Source organism: Canis lupus, chromosome 26 (assembly GCF_048164855.1).
Source record: "Canis lupus baileyi chromosome 26, mCanLup2.hap1, whole genome shotgun sequence".
Classification (NCBI taxonomy): Eukaryota; Metazoa; Chordata; class Mammalia; order Carnivora; family Canidae; genus Canis; species Canis lupus.
The window spans coordinates 27,499,258-27,520,034 of NC_132863.1; the positions used below are offsets into that span (position 1 = coordinate 27,499,258).

The 20,777-nt window shown below is 39.4% G+C and overlaps 1 protein-coding gene across 11 annotated transcripts in view; it reads right to left on the reverse strand.

The window, feature by feature from the left end:
* NDRG3 (NDRG family member 3) overlaps positions 1-20,777 on the reverse strand; it is a 74,816-nt gene that overhangs the window by 11,165 nt on the left and 42,874 nt on the right. For all 11 annotated transcript variants that reach the window (XR_012018549.1, XR_012018550.1, XM_072800920.1 and 8 more), the window contains 6 exons: positions 20,114-20,174; positions 18,936-19,022; positions 8,284-8,340; positions 1,946-2,049; positions 280-345; positions 106-157 (listed from right to left, as the gene is read on the reverse strand). Coding sequence is in view for 9 of the 11 variants with exons in the window: in XM_072800920.1 (XP_072657021.1) it covers positions 106-157; positions 280-345; positions 1,946-2,049; positions 8,284-8,340; positions 18,936-19,022; positions 20,114-20,174 (427 nt within the window). In the remaining 2 variants the exon portion in view is untranslated. The remainder of the gene's footprint in view (positions 1-105; positions 158-279; positions 346-1,945; positions 2,050-8,283; positions 8,341-18,935; positions 19,023-20,113; positions 20,175-20,777) is intronic.

Here is a 20,777-nt window from a genome sequence, read left to right on the forward strand (position 1 = left end):
ACAAAAACTACTATTTATCAATTGTTTCCAGTATTTCAGCAGTGTGCTATATACACTTTATTATGTTTAATCTTATTTATCTTCACAACATCAGGACATACTTACCACAGCCTCAACTGCAGGTGAACTGTCCCCTACCACCAAGAGAGTAGAACACCTGGGGAAAGGCAAAATAAGACATGACATTCTGCAAATAGCAGCTATATTCCACTAAATACTGAATTAGTTTATAAAAGGCAAAGATACTTAGCAACTTACTAGGGAAACTGAGGGACTTACTTTAATGTCTTCGATTTGTTATCATTTTGGCCCAGCAAGGGTCTTTCAATCTCTAGGTCTCTGCGTCTAGAAAACAAAGGAAGCAATACCCTTTTCAGGTAAAGTCATGGCAACTCAAGATTATTTCCTGGTTGTGAAAACCAAAATATATCAAGGAATTTGGAACTACCTTTCCTTCACACCTGATGAGGGAAGGGACCCTTCTACACTTTGTTCATGAGTAACCACTTCAGAGCATCCTGAGTGGTACGAGCAGGTGAGAGGTTCCTGGCTCAGCCCTGAGGGGTTTTGAGGCAGGAACAGCCAGAAGTTTAGAGGCAACTTCAAAACTCAATAGCAAAAAAACCCAACCCCCCCCCCCCCAAAAAAAAAACCACAAAACTCAATAGCAATGCTACTGAAACTCTCAAGTTATGGTGTTTAATTTTCCAACTAGTTTATAGGAATAAATTCCTTCAAAGAAGGGGAACTTTGGGGGGAAAATCTCTAACATAGTTTAGTGCGGTACTTAATAAACCTTTCTGATATATATATTCATGAGAGACACAGAGACATAGGCAGAGGGAGAAGCAGGTTCCGTGCAGGGAGCCCGATGCAGGGCCCGATCCTGGGACTTCAGGATCACGACCTGAGCCAAAGGCAGGCGCTCAACTGCTGAGCCACCCAGGCTTCCCAAACCTTTCTGATTTCAACTGAAAATGAGGAGGCTCTGTTATACAAAGAAAGGAGTTGGAGGTTCAAAATCTCTGGGTGACTTTGGGTTAGTTACAGCTGACAAATTTTCTCAATCTTTTCCCATGTACTCAGAAAACTAGCAGGAGTATGTTTTAACCTTGGAGAACCTGGTCCCAAAATAAAAATCCGACTCTTTCAGAGACTGGGGAGACGTGACAGGTTTTGGAATGTACACAAACAAAAGAGAATTTACTAGTGTCCATGTATTACTTTTGCCCAATGACAAGATGTCAGCAAAGAGAAACTGAATCAAGGCCTAGGACTTCTATTCTTTGCCTCTTCTACATGTATTTTTCTGTCCTGCCTCATATTACGTGTATGTTTTTTTTTAAAGATTTTATTTATTTATTCATGAGACAGAGAGAGAGAGAGAGAGAGAGAGGCAGAGACACAGGCAGAGGGAGAAGCAAGCTCCATGCAGGGAGCCCGATGTGGAACTTGATCCCGGGTCTCTAGGATCAGGCCCTGAGCTGAAGGTGGCACTAAACCACGGAGCCACCCGGGCTGCCCTACATCTATGTTTTTGTGTGTGCATGTAACTTAGGTACTTTTTTAAATCTCTAAACATCTTAAAACTACAATTGGTATTTCAATGTGCCCTAAATGGCCTTTGGTTCATTCCTTTTTTTTTTTTTTTTTTTTTAAAGTAAGCTCTACACCTAATGTGGGGCTTGAACTCATGACCCCAAAATCAAGAGTCACACACTCTACCAACTAAGCTAGCCAGGTGCTCCCATTCATTTTCCTTGAAAGCTGCTTTCCTATCTGTCTGATAGCCCTTCCTCTTTTACTGTGGTGTAACAGTATAAAGCAATCTCATGACACAGCACTCAAAGAAGTAGTTTATTTTACCCTCCCCTCTCCTTCAAATGTCCATTATCTTCTTAGACCTAGTTTATATTTAAGTGGAGGAATAAAAAAAAAACAGTACCCGTTGTAAGAACCCAGGAAGAGCTGTAAGTTTTCTTGATTGATATCTTGGGCAATATGCAGTCTGTAGGTTTGAATCAGGTCCAGGTTGGCCTGCAACTCTTCCTAGAACAATTGAAAAGAGACACAGGTAAACTTCTGAGCTATAGTACAAATTTATGTTGTTTGGTTTGCATTCTCAATGCCCAAAGCCTAATCTCTCTGCTTATGATGGGAAATGAGGCAGAGCCTGGGGCCTACTCTCGTACTGGTAGACTGAATGGCTGAAATGTTTATCTATAGTAGATTAGTTCAGTGCCATATTCTGTGTTGGATGAGGGCACAAAGAATCTATTATGGCAAAGGCCGGTCACCAACTCCAAGCCAAATGTAAAAACTTAAAGAGATTTTCTCTGAACTTCCTTCTTACTTGTAGCACCCACAAACTGCACTGGACTTGGATTCAAGTACTACCTGGGGAATTCAGGTCACTTAGCCATTCAGAACTCTAGTTTCCTTATTTGTGTTTTTTGCATGTTCTGTCATTCCTCATAACACATGAAGATATGGGATCCCTGGGTGGCGCAGCGGTTTGGCGCCTCCCTTTGGCCCAGGGCGCGATCCTGGAGACCCGGGATCGAATCCCACATCGGGCTCCCGGTGCATGGAGCCTGCTTCTCCCTCTGCCTATGTCTCTGCCCCTCTCTCTTTCTCTCTCTGTGACTATCATAAATAAATAAAAAAAAGAAAAAAAAAAGAAAAAAAAACACATGAAGATAATAACCAGATATTTAAAAAGGCTGTTCCATCTATTTATTTTTAAATAGACTCTATGACTAATGCGGGGCTTGAACCTACAACTCTGAGATCAAGAGTTGCATGTTCTACCAACTGAGGCAGCCAAGCACCCCTGACAAGGCTGTTTTAAAGATTAGATATAAAAGTTATGGGCACCCCCGGTGGCACAGCGGTTTAGCGCTGCCTGCAGCCCGGGGTCTGATCCTGGAGACCCAGGATCGAGTCCCACGTCGGGCTCCCTGCATGGAGCCCGCTTCTCCCTCTGCCTGTGTCTCTGCCTCTCAGTCTCTCTCTCTCTGAATAAATAAATTAAAAAAAATTATTTAAAAAAAATAAAATAAAATAAAAGTTATATGAATTGTAAAGTGGAAAATAAATGGAAGGTGGGAAATACATATGTACATAAGTGTACACCTGTACACAAGTGTGCACATGCATGCACACACACACACACACACAACTTGGCAAGCAGTTTTAAGCAGAACAGAAAACGTTTGCTTTGGTGGAAAGAAATGGATCAGGGATAGTAGGAGAGCCAGTTAATCCAGGGTAGTGTGTAAAGGTTACCATCAAACCATGTAGAGAAATAAAATAAGGAGAGTATCTGTTTGTATTCTTACTACCATATAGATGAAGTCAGCCAAGAATAGATAGAAACTGACCAAATGGATCAGAGTCTACCTGAAACTAAAGGCACTACAATCACTCTGAGGAAATACAGTAAATGCTAAAGAAATTATAGTAAGAAAAGTAAATAACAAATGAAGCACAGAGTAATCAGAGATGAAATACATAGCCAGCTCTCTCCCTTGAAGGTCTGGAGAGGAACCTGAACAGCAAAGTTTGAGATAAAAGAGGGAAAAAATGATAATGGTGTAAAAGGGGTAAAACTGGCTTAAGTACTAATGCAACTTCTTCTTTTTTTTTTTTTTTTTTTTTTTTAAAGATCATGGACTTTTTTTTTTTTTTTAAGATTTATTTATTTATTCATAGAGACACACACAGAGAGAGAGGCAGACACAGGCAGAGGGAGAAGCGGGCTCCATGCAGGGAGCCCGACGTGGGACTCGATCCCAAGTCTCCAGGATCACACCCTGGGCCGCAGGCGGCACTAAACCGCTGCGCCACTGGGGCTGTCCACTAATGCAACTTCTTAGGTAAAGCTGTTATATATACAAATTGCCTCCCCCTTCCCACTTAAAAAAAAAAAAAAAGCATAAACATACTGTTCTATACCTTGCTTCTCCCCTTAAAGTATGGTAGAGATCATTCCTTATCAGGACATATGCAGCTGTACTGTTTGTTTATACCACTTGTTTCTCCACAACCTTACTAATACAAATGGCCATTCTTTTAAATTTTTGCAAATTGGATAGATAAAAAAAGAGGATGTCACTATAGTCATTTTTTCTTATTGGTGAAGATAAGATTATTCATATTTCGAAACTTTATTTATTTCCATTTCAAAATATTAGAAGCAATACAAAATTTGCTTGCTTAAATTTTTTTAAAGTTTATTTATTTAAGTGATCTCTATATCCAACATGGGGCTCAAACTCACACCCTGGGATCAAGAGTTGCACACTCCAACTGAGCCAGCCAGGCATACCAAGATTTTTTTTTTTTTTAGTACCAAGATTTTATTTTTTAAGAGTAGTTCTAGGTTGACAGCAAAATGGAAAGCAAGGTCTCTTGGTTTTTAAGCAAACTACTCCTCATTCCTAGAATGATCCTCTTCTTCCTGAAACCTAAAATGTTGAATTTTATTTATCCTTCAAGGCCCAGATGGGATACTTCCTCTGCATTGAAGCCCTTCCCTGATCCCCAAATTAAGAAGTAAACTTCTCCTGCCCTTGAATTCCTCTAGCTCCCTCATGGTGCCCCTTTCCTAAGGTACCCTGACAGGGTAGAGAAAGGAAAGCTTCAGAGCTAGGCACAAATCTGGCTTCATATATCCTCCCTCCGTAAGTTATTAGCTGGAAACCAATTCATTCTTTATCTGTGAAGTGGGAATAATACAATTCCTATGATGAGATTATCAGACTGATTAATATACATAAAATGTCTGTCTGAAACTCGTAGGTGTTTAGTGAAAGGTAGTGCTTATTACTTGTCTCTTTTTACCTGTGTTACAATAGTATTTCTATATAGCATATCTCCATACAGAGTGAACTCCCAGAGAATAAGGGCCATATCTTATATACTTTTCTCTCTTCCACAGCACTTAGCATAGAATTTCATAAACTTTGTGAACTGGTTTTTAAGGTTTACAGTCAAAACCAAGCATGCTGGGGCACCTGGGTGGCTCAGTGGTTGAGCATCTGCCTTTGTTGTTTTTTTTTTTTTTTTTTGAGCATCTGCCTTTGGGTCAGGTTGCAATCCCCGGGTCCTGGGATCGAGTCCCACATTAGGCTCCCCCATGGGAAGCCTGCTTTTCCCCCTGCCGGTATCTCTGCCTCTCTCTGTGTCTCTCATGAATAAATAAATAAAATTTAAAAAACAACAACAACAAAAAAACCAAGCATGCTATGTCTTTAGGAGAGTACCCACTCTATGCAGCACATGTGAAAAGATCATAGTGTTTGAGACTTCCAATTAAAGATGCTGGATTAAAACACAATTTTACGGGACGTCTGGATGGCTCAGGGGTTGGGTGGCTGCCTTCAGCTCAGGTTGTGATCCTGGAATCCGGGATCAAGTCCCACATCAGGCTCCTGCAAAGAGCCTGCTTCTCCCTCTGCCTATGTCTCTGCCTCTCTCAATCTCTCTCTCTCTCTTTGTGTCTCTCATGAATAAATAAATAAATCTTTTTAAAAAACCCACACATGCAATTTTACTCCTAGAAAAATCATAAAAAGAATAGCAGTTTCTTCTTTGTAAGTCATAAACTACTAAGGACAAAGGCAACAGGAAAAAAAAAAACAACAGCAATAACATTTTGAAAGTGAGAAAGCATTAGAAAGACTGTAATTATTCATTTAGCAGATTCAGTAAGCCTGGTAGGCTGGCAGTGGGGAGAATGAAAGAAGTCAGTGAACATGTACCATGTAGCCTGAAAAGGCTCGAGATTTGTAGGCACAAGTTCTCTCTGGAAGCAGAGGGTAAAGATGGGGCTAATGAAAGAAGATTAGTTCCAAGTTCTGTTAAATAAAAATATAACATCAGGAAGACAAGCAATCATGATACACAAAGCAAAAACAAACAGAAGTGAAGGGAGAAAGAAAAATTCAACAATAGTAAGTGATAATTTTAATAACTCACTTTCATTTATGGATGAATAATGAGCCAGAAGATCACAATGAAATTGAACACCATAAACCACTAGACCTGACAAGACACCCAGAGTACACTCCACTTAATGGCAGTAGAATGAATACACATCCTTGTCATGTGCTCATGGAACAGACAGGCCACATGGTAGGATCATATGCTAGCTAGGATATAAAATAAATCTCAAGACATTCAAAAAGGAATGAAACATTAAATATATTCTCTGATCACAATGGAATGAAATTAGAAATCAATAACAGAAGGAAATCTGGGAAACTGAACAAAATACTAAATAATGCGTCAAAGAAGGAATCATTAGGAAATCAGAATATACTTTTGAGATAAATGAAACTGCCAGAACTTATGGGCTGCAGCTAACATGTGTTGAGAGGGAAATTTATAGCCATAAATGTGTATATGAAAAAAAGAAGAGAGATCTCAAATTCATAGCTAGCCTTCCACCTTAAGAAACTAGAAAAAGAAGGGGCATCTGCATGGCTCAGGTCTTCATATGAGGGTCGTGAGTTCGAGCCCCATATTGGAAAGCTGATTAAAAAAAAAAGAAAACAACTAGAAAAACAGGAAAATTAAAGCAAGCAGAAGGAAATAATAATTGGAGTGGAAATAAATGAAATAGAGAATTTAAAAAAGAACAGGAAAAGAAAACCAATAAAACCAAACAATTGAGGCAGCCCCGGTAGCTCAGCGGTTTAGCGCCACCTTTGGCCCAGGGCATGATCCTGCAGACCCGGGATCGAGTCCCATGTCCGGCTCCCTGCATGGAATTTGCTTCTCCCTCTGCTTGTGTCTCTGCCTTTCTCTCCCTGTGTCTCTCATGAATATATAATAAAATCTTTATTTATTTATTTATTTATTTTTTATAATAAAATCTTTAAACAAACGAACAAACAAAAACAAACAATTGGTTGGCTAGAGGTTGGCTAAAATAAGAGGTAAGATTCAAATTACTAAAATAGGGAGGAGGGCAGCCGGGTGGCTCAGCAGTTTAGCGCCTGTCTTCGGCCCAGGGTGTGATCTTGGAGACCCAGGATTGGGTTCGGTGTCGGGCTCCCTGCATGGAGCCTGCTTCTCCCTCTGCCTGGGTCTCTACTTCTCTCTCTGTGTCTCTTATGAGTAAATAAATAAAATCTTTTTTTTTTAATTTTTATTTATTTATGATAGTCACAGAGAGAGAGAGAGAGAGAGAGAGAGAGAGAGAGAGGCAGAGACACAGGCAGAGGGAGAAGCAGGCTCCATGCACCGGGAGCCCGACGTGGGATTCGATCCCGGGTCTCCAGGATCGCGCCCTGGGCCAAAGGCAGGTGCCAAACCGCTGGGCCACCCAGGGATCCCAAATAAATAAAATCTTAAAAAAATAATAAAAAATAAAAAATGGGGAGGAAAGAGGAGATATTTTCAACTTTACAGAAATAAAAAGAATTACAAAGGAATATCATGAATAATTTATACCAACAAATTAAGTAACTGAGATGAAATGGATAAATTCCTAGAAAGACACATACTATCTAAAGCATCTCAAAAAAAATAATAAAGCATCTCAAAGAATAGAAAAATTTGAATAGATCTTTAATAAGTAAAGACATTAAATTAGTAACCTTTTCTTTAGTATACACAAAGAAAAGCTTTGTCCCAGATGGTGTTGCAGTAAATTCTACCAAACATTTAAAGAAGAATCAACAGCAATCCTTCCCCAACTCTTACAAAAAATAGGATACTTATCAGCTCATTCAGAATCTTACTATCCAATGCACTCCTCCCTCTGAAAAGAGGACTGAGGTTACCTTTCCCAACCAGTAATTATCCATTACTGTTCACTGCCTCTACAGACTTCAGTTTTCTTACCAGTAAAACATGAGAATGAGCAAGATAAATTCTAAGGTTCTTTAAGCACTGACATTTGTTTCTTTTGGTTTCTTTTTTCTCTGAAATTTCTATTTTTGTGAAGCCTTTCCCAGACCTCATCATGGCTCTGAAGATGTTTGGTGAGGCATGTGATGTTATCAAACATTAACAGATGGCATGCTGCTGAAGGGGACAGGTGGCAGGGGAGGGGATCCTGTCTTCCCTCATCTCTTCAAATGCCAAGAGGCATGTGGCACTGAGCTAATGTCTCTCCCTGAAGACTCGCCTTTGCTGGGCCACGTGCATCATACTCTGCCCTGGAAGTGGTACCCACTAGGATCCGGTGAACTCTAAGGCACCCCATCTTTCCTGAGGTAAATAAGATTTTGCTGCAAGCCAACAAACAGCTGGCTTGGAATAGGCACTTACCTGACCGAAGTGATGAGCCAAAATAATGTCCACAACATTGGTTGTCAAGCCTGAGAGCTAAAAAAAGATAGAAGCTTTGTGTCAAGGGAGTTAAGCATACATATTTATCAAGCTGTCCACTCATGATTACTGTACTTTATTGTACACATGTAAACCCTCAACAAACAAAAGCATAACTCAGGGTCACACATTTTCATGAGATGGTGGTTTCAAGATACATGATAACAAGAAACAAGTCAGAAAAACTGAAGTCTCCCTTTCACAGAAATAATATCGTCTGTTTTGAAATAGGTGGCTAGAGGGGTACCTGGATAGCTCAGTTGGTTAAGCATCTGCCTTCGGTTAGGGTCATGATCCCGGGGTCCTGGAAATTTTTTTTTAAAGATTTTATTTATTTATTTATTTATTTATTTATTTATTTATTTATTTATTTGATACACAGAGAGAGGAAGAGACATAAGCAGAGGGAGAAAGAGGTTCCCCACGGGGACCCCGGTGTGGGACTCAATCCCAGGACCCCTGGAATCACATCCTGAGTCACCCAGGCATCCCCGGGGTCCTGGAACTGAGCTTGCATCAGGCTCCCTGCTCAGTGTAGGGTCTAGTTCTCCTTCCTCTGCAGCCCCCCACTCGTGTTCTCTCTCTCTCTCAAATAAATAATTTTTGGAGAAAAAAAAGAAATAGGTGGCTAGAAGAAATGCTTGTCACCGGGATCCCTGGGTGGCACAGCGGTTTGACACCTGCCTTTGGCCCAGGGCGCGATCCTGGAGACCCGGGATCGAATCCCGGGATCGAATCCCACGTCGGGCTCCCGGTGCATGGAGCCTGCTTCTCCCTCTGCCTGTGTCTCTGCCTCTCTCTCTCTCTCTCTCTGTGTGACTATCATAAATAAATAAACATTAAAAAAAAAAAAAAGAAAAGAAAACTTAAGACCTAGAACACTTGGCTACTAGTTACTTCATTCTTATGTATGTTTCTTCATTTACACTTGTGTCATGGCTAACAAGGATTGATTTAAGACTACTTCCAAGTCATCTAAGAATAAAAAAAAATTTTTTTCTTTTTTCCTTTCCTGGAGTTTTTGCTATCATCATTTCAGGGAGTGGGAGGAAATTGCTGTTTACAGAATGTTCCTGAGTTTTGAACATTTTTCTATTTTTTTCCATTTCAAAATGATGCATATCACACAGTCTAATAAATGCAGCAATCTGTGCAAATTTGCACACAGCTAGTCTATTTTCAGAAAAATTTCCAACTCAAATTATATTGCTGATTCCCTGTAGCCTTCTTCCTTGGTTTTATGCTTCATTCCTACTGCTGACTTGGATTAGAGGTGAAGTGCTGAAATGGGAGTGCAGATGGAGAAGAGGAGATGAGACAGACATGGATAAAGGTAGAGCAGGATCGCAGAGTCCCAGAAAGGTTAAAGAAGCCCAGAAATCTTCACAGAAGTGACCAATGATGAAATTGTTATAAATTAAAGATAATTAGAATTAATAACAACTATTCATGTTTAATACTCATAAGGTCATTCTCAAGTCTTATAACAATTTTTTTAGGTTATTAACACACAGTTTATTATCCATTATTGAGAGTGTTCAGGTAAATTTTAATATAATCACACAACTAAACAGGAATTAGAACAAATTTTAAATAAGTCAGGTTATAAGAAAGAATTTCCACAGCAGCTGGCAATAGCATCATTAATATATTTTATATCAAGCTGGAGTATGCATATTTCTCTAATATTTAAGTGTGGGGAGAAATGGATAAATTTTTTAGAATCTAGTCTACTGGTAGATGAAGTTTTTTTTTTTAATTCTAGTGTACTTATTAACATACAGTGTGTTATATTCGTTTTAGTTGCATAATACAGTGATTTAACAATTCCAAATATTACACAGTGCTCATCAAATAAGTATAATCTTAATCCTCTTCAGCTATTTCACCCATCCCCCCACCCACCTCCCCTCTGGTACCATCTGCTCTCCAGTTGAGAGTCTGTTTTTTGGGTTGTCTCTCTTTTTTTCTGCCTTTGTTTGTTTGCTGTTTCTTAAAATTCCAGTAGGTGGGATATTTTAATATTGTTAAGTAATTTTAAAGTAATACATGTTTATCATAGAAAATTAAGAAGAAAAAAAAAGAAAATTAAGAAGATATAGAATATGAAAGGGAAAATAAAAATCATCTGTAATGCTACCAGCCAAAGATAGAACTACTAGTAAGAAATTCTTTTCCCTCTTTATTTTTTTTAATATAGTGGGTAAGACCAGCACTTTTATTGATTTTTTTTTTTAAGATTTTATTTATTTATTCATGAGAGACACACACAGAGAGAGGCAGAGACACAGGCAGAGGGAGAAGCAGGCTCCATGCAGGGAGCCCGATGTGGGACTCGATCCCGAGACTCCAGGATCATGCCCTGGGCCAAAGGCAGACGCTCAACCACTGAGCCACCCAGGTGTCCCACTTTTATTGATTTTTATTTTTTTAAGTAATCTCTATACCCAACATGGGGCTTGAAATTACCACCCTGAAACGAAAAGTCAGATGCTCTACTTGATGTGGGAAAGTAAGGCAAAAGAAAAAATTAAATTTCTTTACTGCCTACAGCTCTGTGACAAGTCCTTGAAATAGGCAGAGTGACCTTCCTCTGGGAGCTCAGATGCCTTGATGTTGCACTTTCTTTGCTAAGGGCAAAAGGCAATCTTAGCTTAACATTATCCAGGCACCCCAGGATCTTGTAAATCTTCTTTAACATATAAAAATTCCTTTGGAGGGGCACCTGGGTGGCTCAGTTGGTTAAGCATGTGATTCTTGATTTCAGCTCAGGTCATGATCTCAGGGGTTGTGAGATCAAACCCCATCCTGGGCTCTGTGCTGGGCATAAGAGCCAGTTTGGGTTTATCTCCTGATCTCTCCTTCTCTCCTTCCCTCCCCTAAAAAAAGTTTCTTTGGAAACTTCCCTTATCTCTACCCCCAAAGATATATGTTGGCAGTCATCCTTCAAGCATATGGCCACTGATACACATCTGAAGGGTCTCAGGACCTGAGTTTTACTAGACAGAAATGAATGACCTTTTCCTAACAATAGCTACCCCCTCAAGGTCCTGAAACCTTGCTTCTAAAATTCTTGGAGACTTAACACTATCCCTAATCCCCTCCCAACTTGAAAGTATATAATCAGTCACCTATCACAACCCCAGTACAGCTCTTTCTGACCACAAGTCCTGTCTTGTGCTTTAGTAAAACTACCTTTTTCTACTAAAGACTTCGTTAAGAGTTCTTTCTTGGCTATTAGCTCTGAACCCCACATTTTCTATATTAGACTGAGCCAGGCCAAATTATTTTCCCTTCTTTCTTGTGCATATCTACCTAACAAAGTTGGGACATATATAGGACATATATAGTTTTTTTTCTATTTTTTAAACATGAGAATTTTCTCGTTTCTTTAAATAACCAAAAAACAAAATTTTGGTTGTGTCCGTTCTATGGTTATATCATAATTTTGTTGATCTTAAACTGTTTCCATATTTTAGCCCTATAAACAAGGTGTTAATGAATATTTTGGCTCTTTGACATCCCAGCTGTGTGACCTTAAGCAAATGATTTAATTTTCCTGTGGGATAACAATAGTAGTACCACTTCACTGAGTTATCCTCAGAATGAAAAGTTTAAACATACTTAAAACATTTAGGAATAGTGCCTGGTACATAGCAAATTACGTGAAGAACAAAGGCAAAAGAAAAGGTAGATAAAATTAAATAACCTTTTAATTTGCAGCCCACTGACAAATACTTGAGACAAGCAGAGTGTGACATTCCTCCAAGGACTCTCAATCTTAATGTTAATGTCTTGCTAGACTTTGGTGTGACAATAGGTAAGCCTGCAGGATCCTTTAAGTCTTCTTTAATATGTGAAAATCCTTTTGGAAACTTTGTTTCCGTCCCCTCCCAACTAAAAAGTATATAATCAAATCAGTTGCTCCTCACAATCCCAGTGCAGCTCTGTGAGCCCTTGGGTTTTGTTCTCATGCTTTTATTATCTTCCTATTTAAATCTTTGCAAATATTATTAATTATTCTTCAGGTAAGTTCCTAGGTATTGAATTATTGGATCTCATGGTTGAGTATCAATAAAGATTCTTGATACATGACAAGCTGGATAGTGGTATTTTGGAGACTATCTTCAATTGTGTGTATTAAAATAAACATAGTAATTTACAAATACTTTGGGATAGGTATTTGTTTAAAAATGAGATTATTAAAAAAAAATGAGATTATTACATTAGGGATCTTTTAGCAAGTAATGAAAGCTTGGGTTATTTTTTCCTCTGGAAAACATCCCTCACTGTTCCTCCTTCCTAATAGACCCAGGTTACTCTTATATGTGGGAGCTTCTCCCTTATTCATTTCCCAGGTTAATGGCTATGATAAGTGTAGCCAACTCTCTGTGGGTTAGTCCACCTCACGACTGGGACCTTAAGGAATATTCCTAAGCAGTTACCTTTTGTTTTGAGGAAGTTTCCTGTCCTCTCTGGCCTGACATGGACTGCCTAATTCCACTGCTTGGTGGAAAAAAAAAAAAAAAAAACAAACTCCAAACCCTGTCTTTTCATCTCTCCAAGCTGATGAGCTTTAGGACCAGGAGACCTCACTCTGCCCTCTGGGCTTTTATCCACCTCCAGCCTTCCTGGTGGTACCTCACCTCTTCTGCTTTGCTCTCCCCATCCTCCTGTTTCTGCACCATCTTGGGTGCAGCTGGTATACCTGGTTCCTATACCATCCTTGGTGCCTCTGGCACCATTGGCTCCTCCTACCCTCACTGTCAAGGAGCAAAGTGCACAGCCCTGGACTTCCACTTCCCACTTCAGATTTTCCCAGCAGCATCTCTAATAAAAATTGACAATGGGGAGCAAATTGACTGCCTTTTAAGTGGACCCAGATGGAATATATTTGGTATTTAAACTAGTTCAAGTTTGTTGGTTTTATGAAGATAAACGTGTCTTTAGAGTTATCAGCATTAAATACAAAACTTTTATTCTACCAAGGTTTGCTGAAGGGTCATATAAGCTCATGATCTCTGTTGTAATTTGTTAGCAAAGAGAGGACTTAAAATGATGGTTAATTTTGTCTCAAAGTTTCCATGGGTAATTTTTTTTTTTTTAAGATTTTGTTTATTTATTCATGGGAGACACAGAGAGAGGCAGACATAGACAGAGGGAGAACCAGGCTCCTTGCAGGGAGCCCCATGTGGAACTCAATCCCAGGATGCCCAGATCATGACCTGAGCCAAAGGCAGACACTCAACTACAGAGCCACCCAGGTGCCCCTCCAGGGGTAATTGTTAAGACCACTTTCTAAGTCTTTGGTAAACTGAAACTTTAAAGTTTTGTTTGGATGATAAATTGGACTAAATTCGCTGGACATTAGGCCTTTTCTAAATAGGATGGAATACTAAAGCACTGATTAGTGAACATAGGTTTGTGCTTTTTGCTTCTTCTTGCAGAAAACTAAGGATATTTATTTTTATTTCTAAAAGATATTTATTTATTTATTTATTTATTTATTTATTTATTTATTTATTTTATGAGAGAGCCTTTGAGAGAGAAAGAGGGACAAGTGGGAGGGGGAGGGGCAAAGGGAGAGGGAGAAGTAGACTCTGTTGAGCAGGGAGCCAGCCTTGGGGCTTGATCCCAGGACCCAGGGATCATGACCTGAGCCTAAAGCTGACACTTAACCAACTGAGCCACTCAAGTGCCCCTGGAAAGGAATTTTATATGCCATCAGGATGGACCAAAGTTGAAATAAATGGATTTTATTTATTTATTTTTAAAAATAGGGAACCCTGGGTGGCGCAGCGGTTTAGCGCCTGCCTTTGGCCCAGGGCGCGATCCTGGAGACCCGGGATCGAGTCCCACATCGGGCTCCCGGTGCATGGAGCCTGCTTCTCCCTCTGCCTATGTCTCTGCCTCTCTCTCTCTCTCTCTGTGACTATCATAAATAAGTAAAAATTTAAAAAAAATTTTATTTGAGAGAGCTGAGCTGAGAAAGAGCAGGGGAAGGAGCAGAGGGAAAAGGACAAGCAGACTCTGTGCTGAGTGGAAAGCCCAACTTGGGGCTTGATCCCACAATCTTGATATAAATGGATTTTAAGTACCCTGGTGAGGGTGCCTGGGTGGTGCAGTTAACTGTCCGACTCTTGGTTTCAGCTCGGGGTCATAATCTCAGTCTTGAGATCAAGGCCCTTGTCCAGCTCTACACTTGGATGTAGAGTCTGTTTAAGACTCTTTCCCTCTCCCTTTGACTCCTCCTGCTCCTGCGTGTTCATGCTCTCTCTCTCAAAAAAATAAATAAATAAATAAATAAAAGTATCCTGGTATAACAATGAAATTCTGCTTTACTCTGTTAAAAAGACAAAGTTTCCTTGGATTGTTGGTTTCCTCTTGATAAGAAAATGTAAAAAAAGATTCTTTTCTCTTTTCTTTGACCAGAGAACCAGTTTCTATGTTTTGTCTTTATCAGGTCTTTAATTACTTAAGATAGTTAAAACATTTCAATGTTAAAGGAACTTAATTTTGCTAACAACTCTATAACCCTACCTATATGCCTCTTGTCATGTTGGTTAAATAAAAGATTACATTTTAAGTTTCATAATAATCCATAATCCTATTCAGTCATGTACCTTAAAAGCTGAGTGTTGGGATGCCTGGGTGGCTCAGTGGCTGAGCCTTTGGCTCGGGGTGTGATCCTGGGGTCCTGGGATCGAGTTCTATATCAGACTCCCTGTGAGGAGCCTGCTTCTCCCTGCCTATGTCTCTGCCTCTCTCTGTCTCTCATGAACAAATAAATAAAATCTTAAAAAAAAAAAGTTTGAGTGTTTTAACAGACTTCCTCAATGTCTGAATTGTAAATAAAGACTTTTTGACCAATTAGACTTGTTTATTAGGTATGTAAAGTTACTTGGAAAGCACTGTCAAATTATGCTAAGCCTTGGGTTGTTGCTTGGTAAATGCTATAACTGTTCAAATATGTGTGTGTGTGTGCATATGCATTTTGAAATTCTTGAAGTTTTAATATGTTTTGGTAATAAGGTAATTAAGTTTAATATGTTTTAGTAATAAGGTTGTCACTTAACATTCTAATTATTGAAGTGTTATGTGTCAGAAATAACTGAATTTCCTTGTCAATTGCATCACAGTCTTTTAATTATTTGCAAAATGAGTTTCATCTTCAAGGAGATTCATAAAAAGAAACTTTTTAAAAACAAATACAGGTTTTTGATATCTTTTTAAATGGATAAGAATTTCTAGAACTAAAGCTACATTCAAAATGAATAAGAATTATGGTTTTGGGGATTCTTGTTTGAAACACTGCTAAGTTTTCTAATGTTTGCTCTTCTAGATTAAGGAAACTTTCTTTTAAGATATCTATGATTTTGGGACGCCTGGGTGGCTCAGTGGTTGAGCGTCTGCCTTTGGCTTAGGCGTGATCCCAGGATCGAGTCCCTGGGCTCCCTACATGGAGGCTGCTTCTCCCTCTGCCTACGTCTTTGCCTCTCTCTCTCTGTCTCTCTCATGAATAAATAAATAAAATCTTAAAAAAAAGATATCTATGATTTACAGAAATATGATAAAGTTTTACTTTGGAACACACTGAAGCATTTAACTTTTATCTCTACCTAAATAAACCCTCTGAAATTCAGAAACTCTTGGTAGTATTCTTCCATGGCAATTACAGTTGTCTACATAAATTAAATGAGAATCTGTTGTCTTCGTAACAGGATACCATTGGAAATACTGGTTATTTTACCAAGGCTTTGACAGGAATGTCATATTTGAGAGAGACATGCACAGACTCAGATATGATCAGACAGCTTTAAGAAATTAAGGTTGGCTTTCTGGAGCCACTAAAGCCCCTTGGAAATGTTGGCCTGATACCTTGCTTACAGAGTTCCCAGTAGTCTTACTAGGTGAGTAAAGAATGTCACTTCCTGATAGAAGAACCTTCCAGGGACCTCAGGATATTTTGGGGACCTCCAGAAGAAGAATTGCCCCAATCTATAGATTTTGCAGGAATGTATGATGTATGATGGCAAATATTTAGCTTGGCTTCTGGCCTAGAGAGGCTACTAAAAGTTCAATTGAGATTCCTTATAAAAAATTCCAATAAAGCAAATTTTAAAGGATCTATATGATAATCACTATTCTTGCTGAACTTATGTAAATAATTAGGCCAAGTTTGTTAAAACTGAACTTGATTTTCTGATTAGTCTTGAATTGACTATCTCTGGAAATAAGGGTGATATTGGAGAGAAAATTATGTCTCAATAACATACCTTTGTGGATGTTAAATTCTAGTTCTGATTGTCTTTGAGTGTTTGTTGTTTGCTGAAGCTAAAAAACTTGAGGTAAAAATTACCACAATAGCTCATATATAGACAATCTTCTTGCTTGTTATTCTTCGGAGATAATTATAGTACTCCATGTGATATAGGAAGGAACATTTGGATTCAAAACCAACAGCTAAGAAAGAATTCTTGAGATGTCTTTGGTGCAAAAAGGTGGTTTTAGTGAAGCACAGGGACAGGACTCATGGGCAGAAAGAGCTGCACTGGGGTCATGACGAGTGGCCCATTATATACTTTCAAATTGGGAGGGGGTTAGGGATAGGGTAAGTCTCTAAAGAATTTTGGAAGCAAGGTTTCCAGGACCTTGAAGGGGCTAGCTATTGCTAGGAAAAGGTCATTCACTACTGTCTATTAAAACCCGAGTCATAAGACTCTTCAGATGTATATTAATGGGTCATATGCTTGGAGGCGGCGGGGGGGGGAGGGAGGGCGGTGATTACCAACATGAACCTTGTTGAGGAGGATAAAGAAAGTTTCCAAAATAATTTTTATATGTTAAAGGAGACTTACAGGATCCTAGGGGTTGAGCTAAGATTGACTTTTGAGTCCCTAGAGGAAAGTCACTGCCTGTTTCAAGGACTTGTCAATGGGCTGTAGGTAGTAAGGAAATTTAATACTCTTTCTTCTGCCTTTGTTTCCCACATTACATGGATGTATGATAATTTGAACAGCTGGAAAATGGGACGGATTCCTCAACAACTGTATAACTTGGCTATCACCTTGACCCAGTCTGTGTGGCAGGGGTGACAAAATTGCTCCTTAAAAAGTGGAGTATACCCTACTCCAAGAGGTTAACTATGAACCTGTGGAGATAATGGGTGGCCCCATTTTCCTTATGAATGGATTCGATAATGCACTTTGGGATGTCTATATCCCAGACAAGTCTTCTCCCACTTGCCAGTGATTCCTCATAATTAAGATATTGTTAAAGTCAGACATCTAGGACGGCTTCTTGATGGTTTTATCCATAGCCATATTTGCCCCAGAAGCTTACTGATATAAAACTGCAAATATGTACAACCGCCATCTTTAACCAGACCCAACTCAGAGTCATCCACAAATTCCAAAACCAAATGGATTTTGATATTCTGACTGCAGCTCAAGGAGAAACCTATACTTTATTAAAACAGGGTTATATATATACTCCAAATTACCACAAAAATGTGATGCGGTCACTAACTGACATGAATATTCAAAGTAAGGCTCAACAAAATCCTTCCCTGTCTTTCTAGGACTGCTTAAGTTCCTGGTTCAGGGGAGGACTATGGTCAACTACTAAGGGTATCTTTGTTGGACTTCTCATTCTCAGAGCCATATTAATCCTAATACATTGTCTTTTTCAATGTTTTTCTGCTTAGTGCTGAGACTCCATCACTACAATAATTTCACTTCGCAGAAGGTCCTTGCTCCCCAAGAGACATTTTTTTACTGTCCACGTTGGATTCAGCTGCTTCAGCCTGTCTTTAACTTCCCTATATGTTCACCGACTGACCAATATTGACCCATAGGTAGGGACATCTCTATATTCCCACTCAGCAGGAAGAAGCTACAGATGAGATCTTCTGTTTTCAGCAACCTTAAAGATTTAAGAGTCAAAATTGTTCAAGGCAGGGGTGGGGGGGATGATGAGGGAGCAAAAGGCAAGCTGAGGGCAAAGCACAAGCTGACACCTGGCCCCCTCAACCCCCAGAGGTGGAAATATTCTGTATATTGACTGAATGGCAATTACATATGTAAACATTCATCAAGCTGTATACTTAAAACTTTTTTTTTTAAGATTTTGTTTATTTATTAGAGAGAAAGAAAGAGCACAAGCCAGAGGGAAAAGGTACAGGGGCAGGGAGAAGCAGACTCCTTGCTGAGAAGGGAGCTGGATGTGGGGCTTGATCCCAGGACCCTGAGCCAAAAGCAGCCGCCCAAGCTGCCCTACTTAAAAATTTTTGCTTTTAATTGGATATACTTCAATGAGAAAATAAAAATAAGGGGTGCCTGGATGGCTAAGTCAGTTAAGCATTTGCCTTCGGCTCAGGACATGACCTAAGGGTCCTGGGATCAAGCCCCACATTGGGCTCCCTGTTCAGTGGGGGGCCTGCTTCTCCCTCTCCTTCTCCCTCTGCTGCTCCTCCTGCTTGTGCTTTCTCTCTCTCTCTGTCATATAAATAAATAAAATATTTAAAGAAAAAAAATATCAAGACATTTTGAGAAGAGACCGAGATAAGCCAATGAATACCATTTGGTGCTTACTTTGGAAGCTGCCCAGTCAATCCAGCCTTTAGCACAAGGGTCAACATTAATGAGCACAAGGCCTTCCACGAGCTCCGGATGATTGAGCTGAAATAGGAGACAAAGACAACGTTTGAAAGTTTCACTCCCAGCATTCTTCTAAAAAATACTGGAGCATGTTTAATGAATTCTTATGCATTATGCTATAATGCCTCAGATTTGAAAGAAAGACTTCAGGGAGGTGCTAGGTAGAGTATTTGCTCTTTAATAAGTCTGACTTAGCATTTGGAAAACCAGTTCCTTAAAATGCTATCAAATGATCTTGCTCTCAAATTGAACTCCAATAAAAAAAAATTTTTTTTAATTAAAAAAATAAAAAGGAAAAAAAATGATCTTGCCTTGCAGAGATCTGTGAGAAGACATTTCTGCAGCAGAGGAAGGCACTTGGTATCTCCACAGTTGTTTAGTTCATGGTCTTCCCTGATGGCAAAGTACCCTTGGAACCACTTGGCATAAGGAGCTGCTAAGGCTTAGACTAGCAAATTTCACAATCATATGTCCTTGTTCCCGAAAGGACCTTCTTATGTTTTTTTCAGAGACCAGAGGAAGGGTGATACCACTCTGCCCCAGAATGCTGTCCTATCACCCAGGAAGCAGCTGAAAAATTTCTATGTACACTCAAAACTCTCTAGTTTACTTTGCTTTCCTCTGATTTCATTGATTATACTCACTATAGAAAATCTGATAAACAGAAATTATAAAAATTAGGAAATAAAACCTCATACTATCTAACCATACAACATCAATCCATGTTAGTATTTTGGTATATTTCCTTCCAGTCCTTTCCTATGCCTATGACAAATCATGTGAATCTGTATTCTAACGTTTTTGTTAACATTATAGTATATGTGAATCACATACCATTACAGGCTCTTTTTAAAAAATTTTAATGGCTGCACAAAATTCCCTTAAGTTCTAAGAATTATGTTTTACTGATGATGTACTGCCCTCATTTGTGATTTTTCAGGCACTCTTAAGTACAAAACAGGGCTTTACATACAAATTTGCATCTGTTGTTCACAGAATCTATAGAAAAACTGACACAAGACCTACAGTAGTACCTGGTCACTAATACAGCAGTAGTACTGTGACCTAGGCAGTGCTTCAAGGGTATCAAGACTAATCCTCTATGTACTTACTGCAAATCTGCTGAGGATGTAAGCTCCAGCTCCAACTCCAATCCCAATGATGCTTTTCAGACTATGAAAGGGGACATAACCAACACTGATGAGGTTAACTCGTTTGGAGATGACATGGCATAATGGGAAAAATACAACTGGGTTCAAATCTGGCTCTGATGCTTACTGGATTCTAGAATTTGGTCAAGTTCTCTAATTTTCTGAGCCTCAGTTCCTGATCTACAAAAGGATACAACTATCTACTTCTAAGTTGACTTTAAGGATTAAATGAAATATGACTAAAACCTGGGAGTCATTCTAACAGTTCCCTCTCCTATCACCTCCATGTCCAACCCAGCAGCAAGTCCTATAGAGTCTACCACTAAAACATTTCCTTCCTATTTCCATCTACTTCACTGTAACCGGAAGGGCATCCAGTACTCAGGCTATCATTACCTCTTACTTGACTGCTGTAATAGTTTAAAGGTCTCTTTGCTTTTTCTCTTTTACTCCTCTCCATCCCATTCTCTCCATAGCTAGAGTAATCCTTTTTAAAAATGTAAGCAATGGGGCACCTGGGTGGCTCAATGGTTGAGCCTCTGCCTTTGGCTCAGGAGATCCTGGGGTTCTGGGATCAAGTCCCACACTGGGCTCCCCATAGGGAGCCTCTCGCTCTGCCTATGTC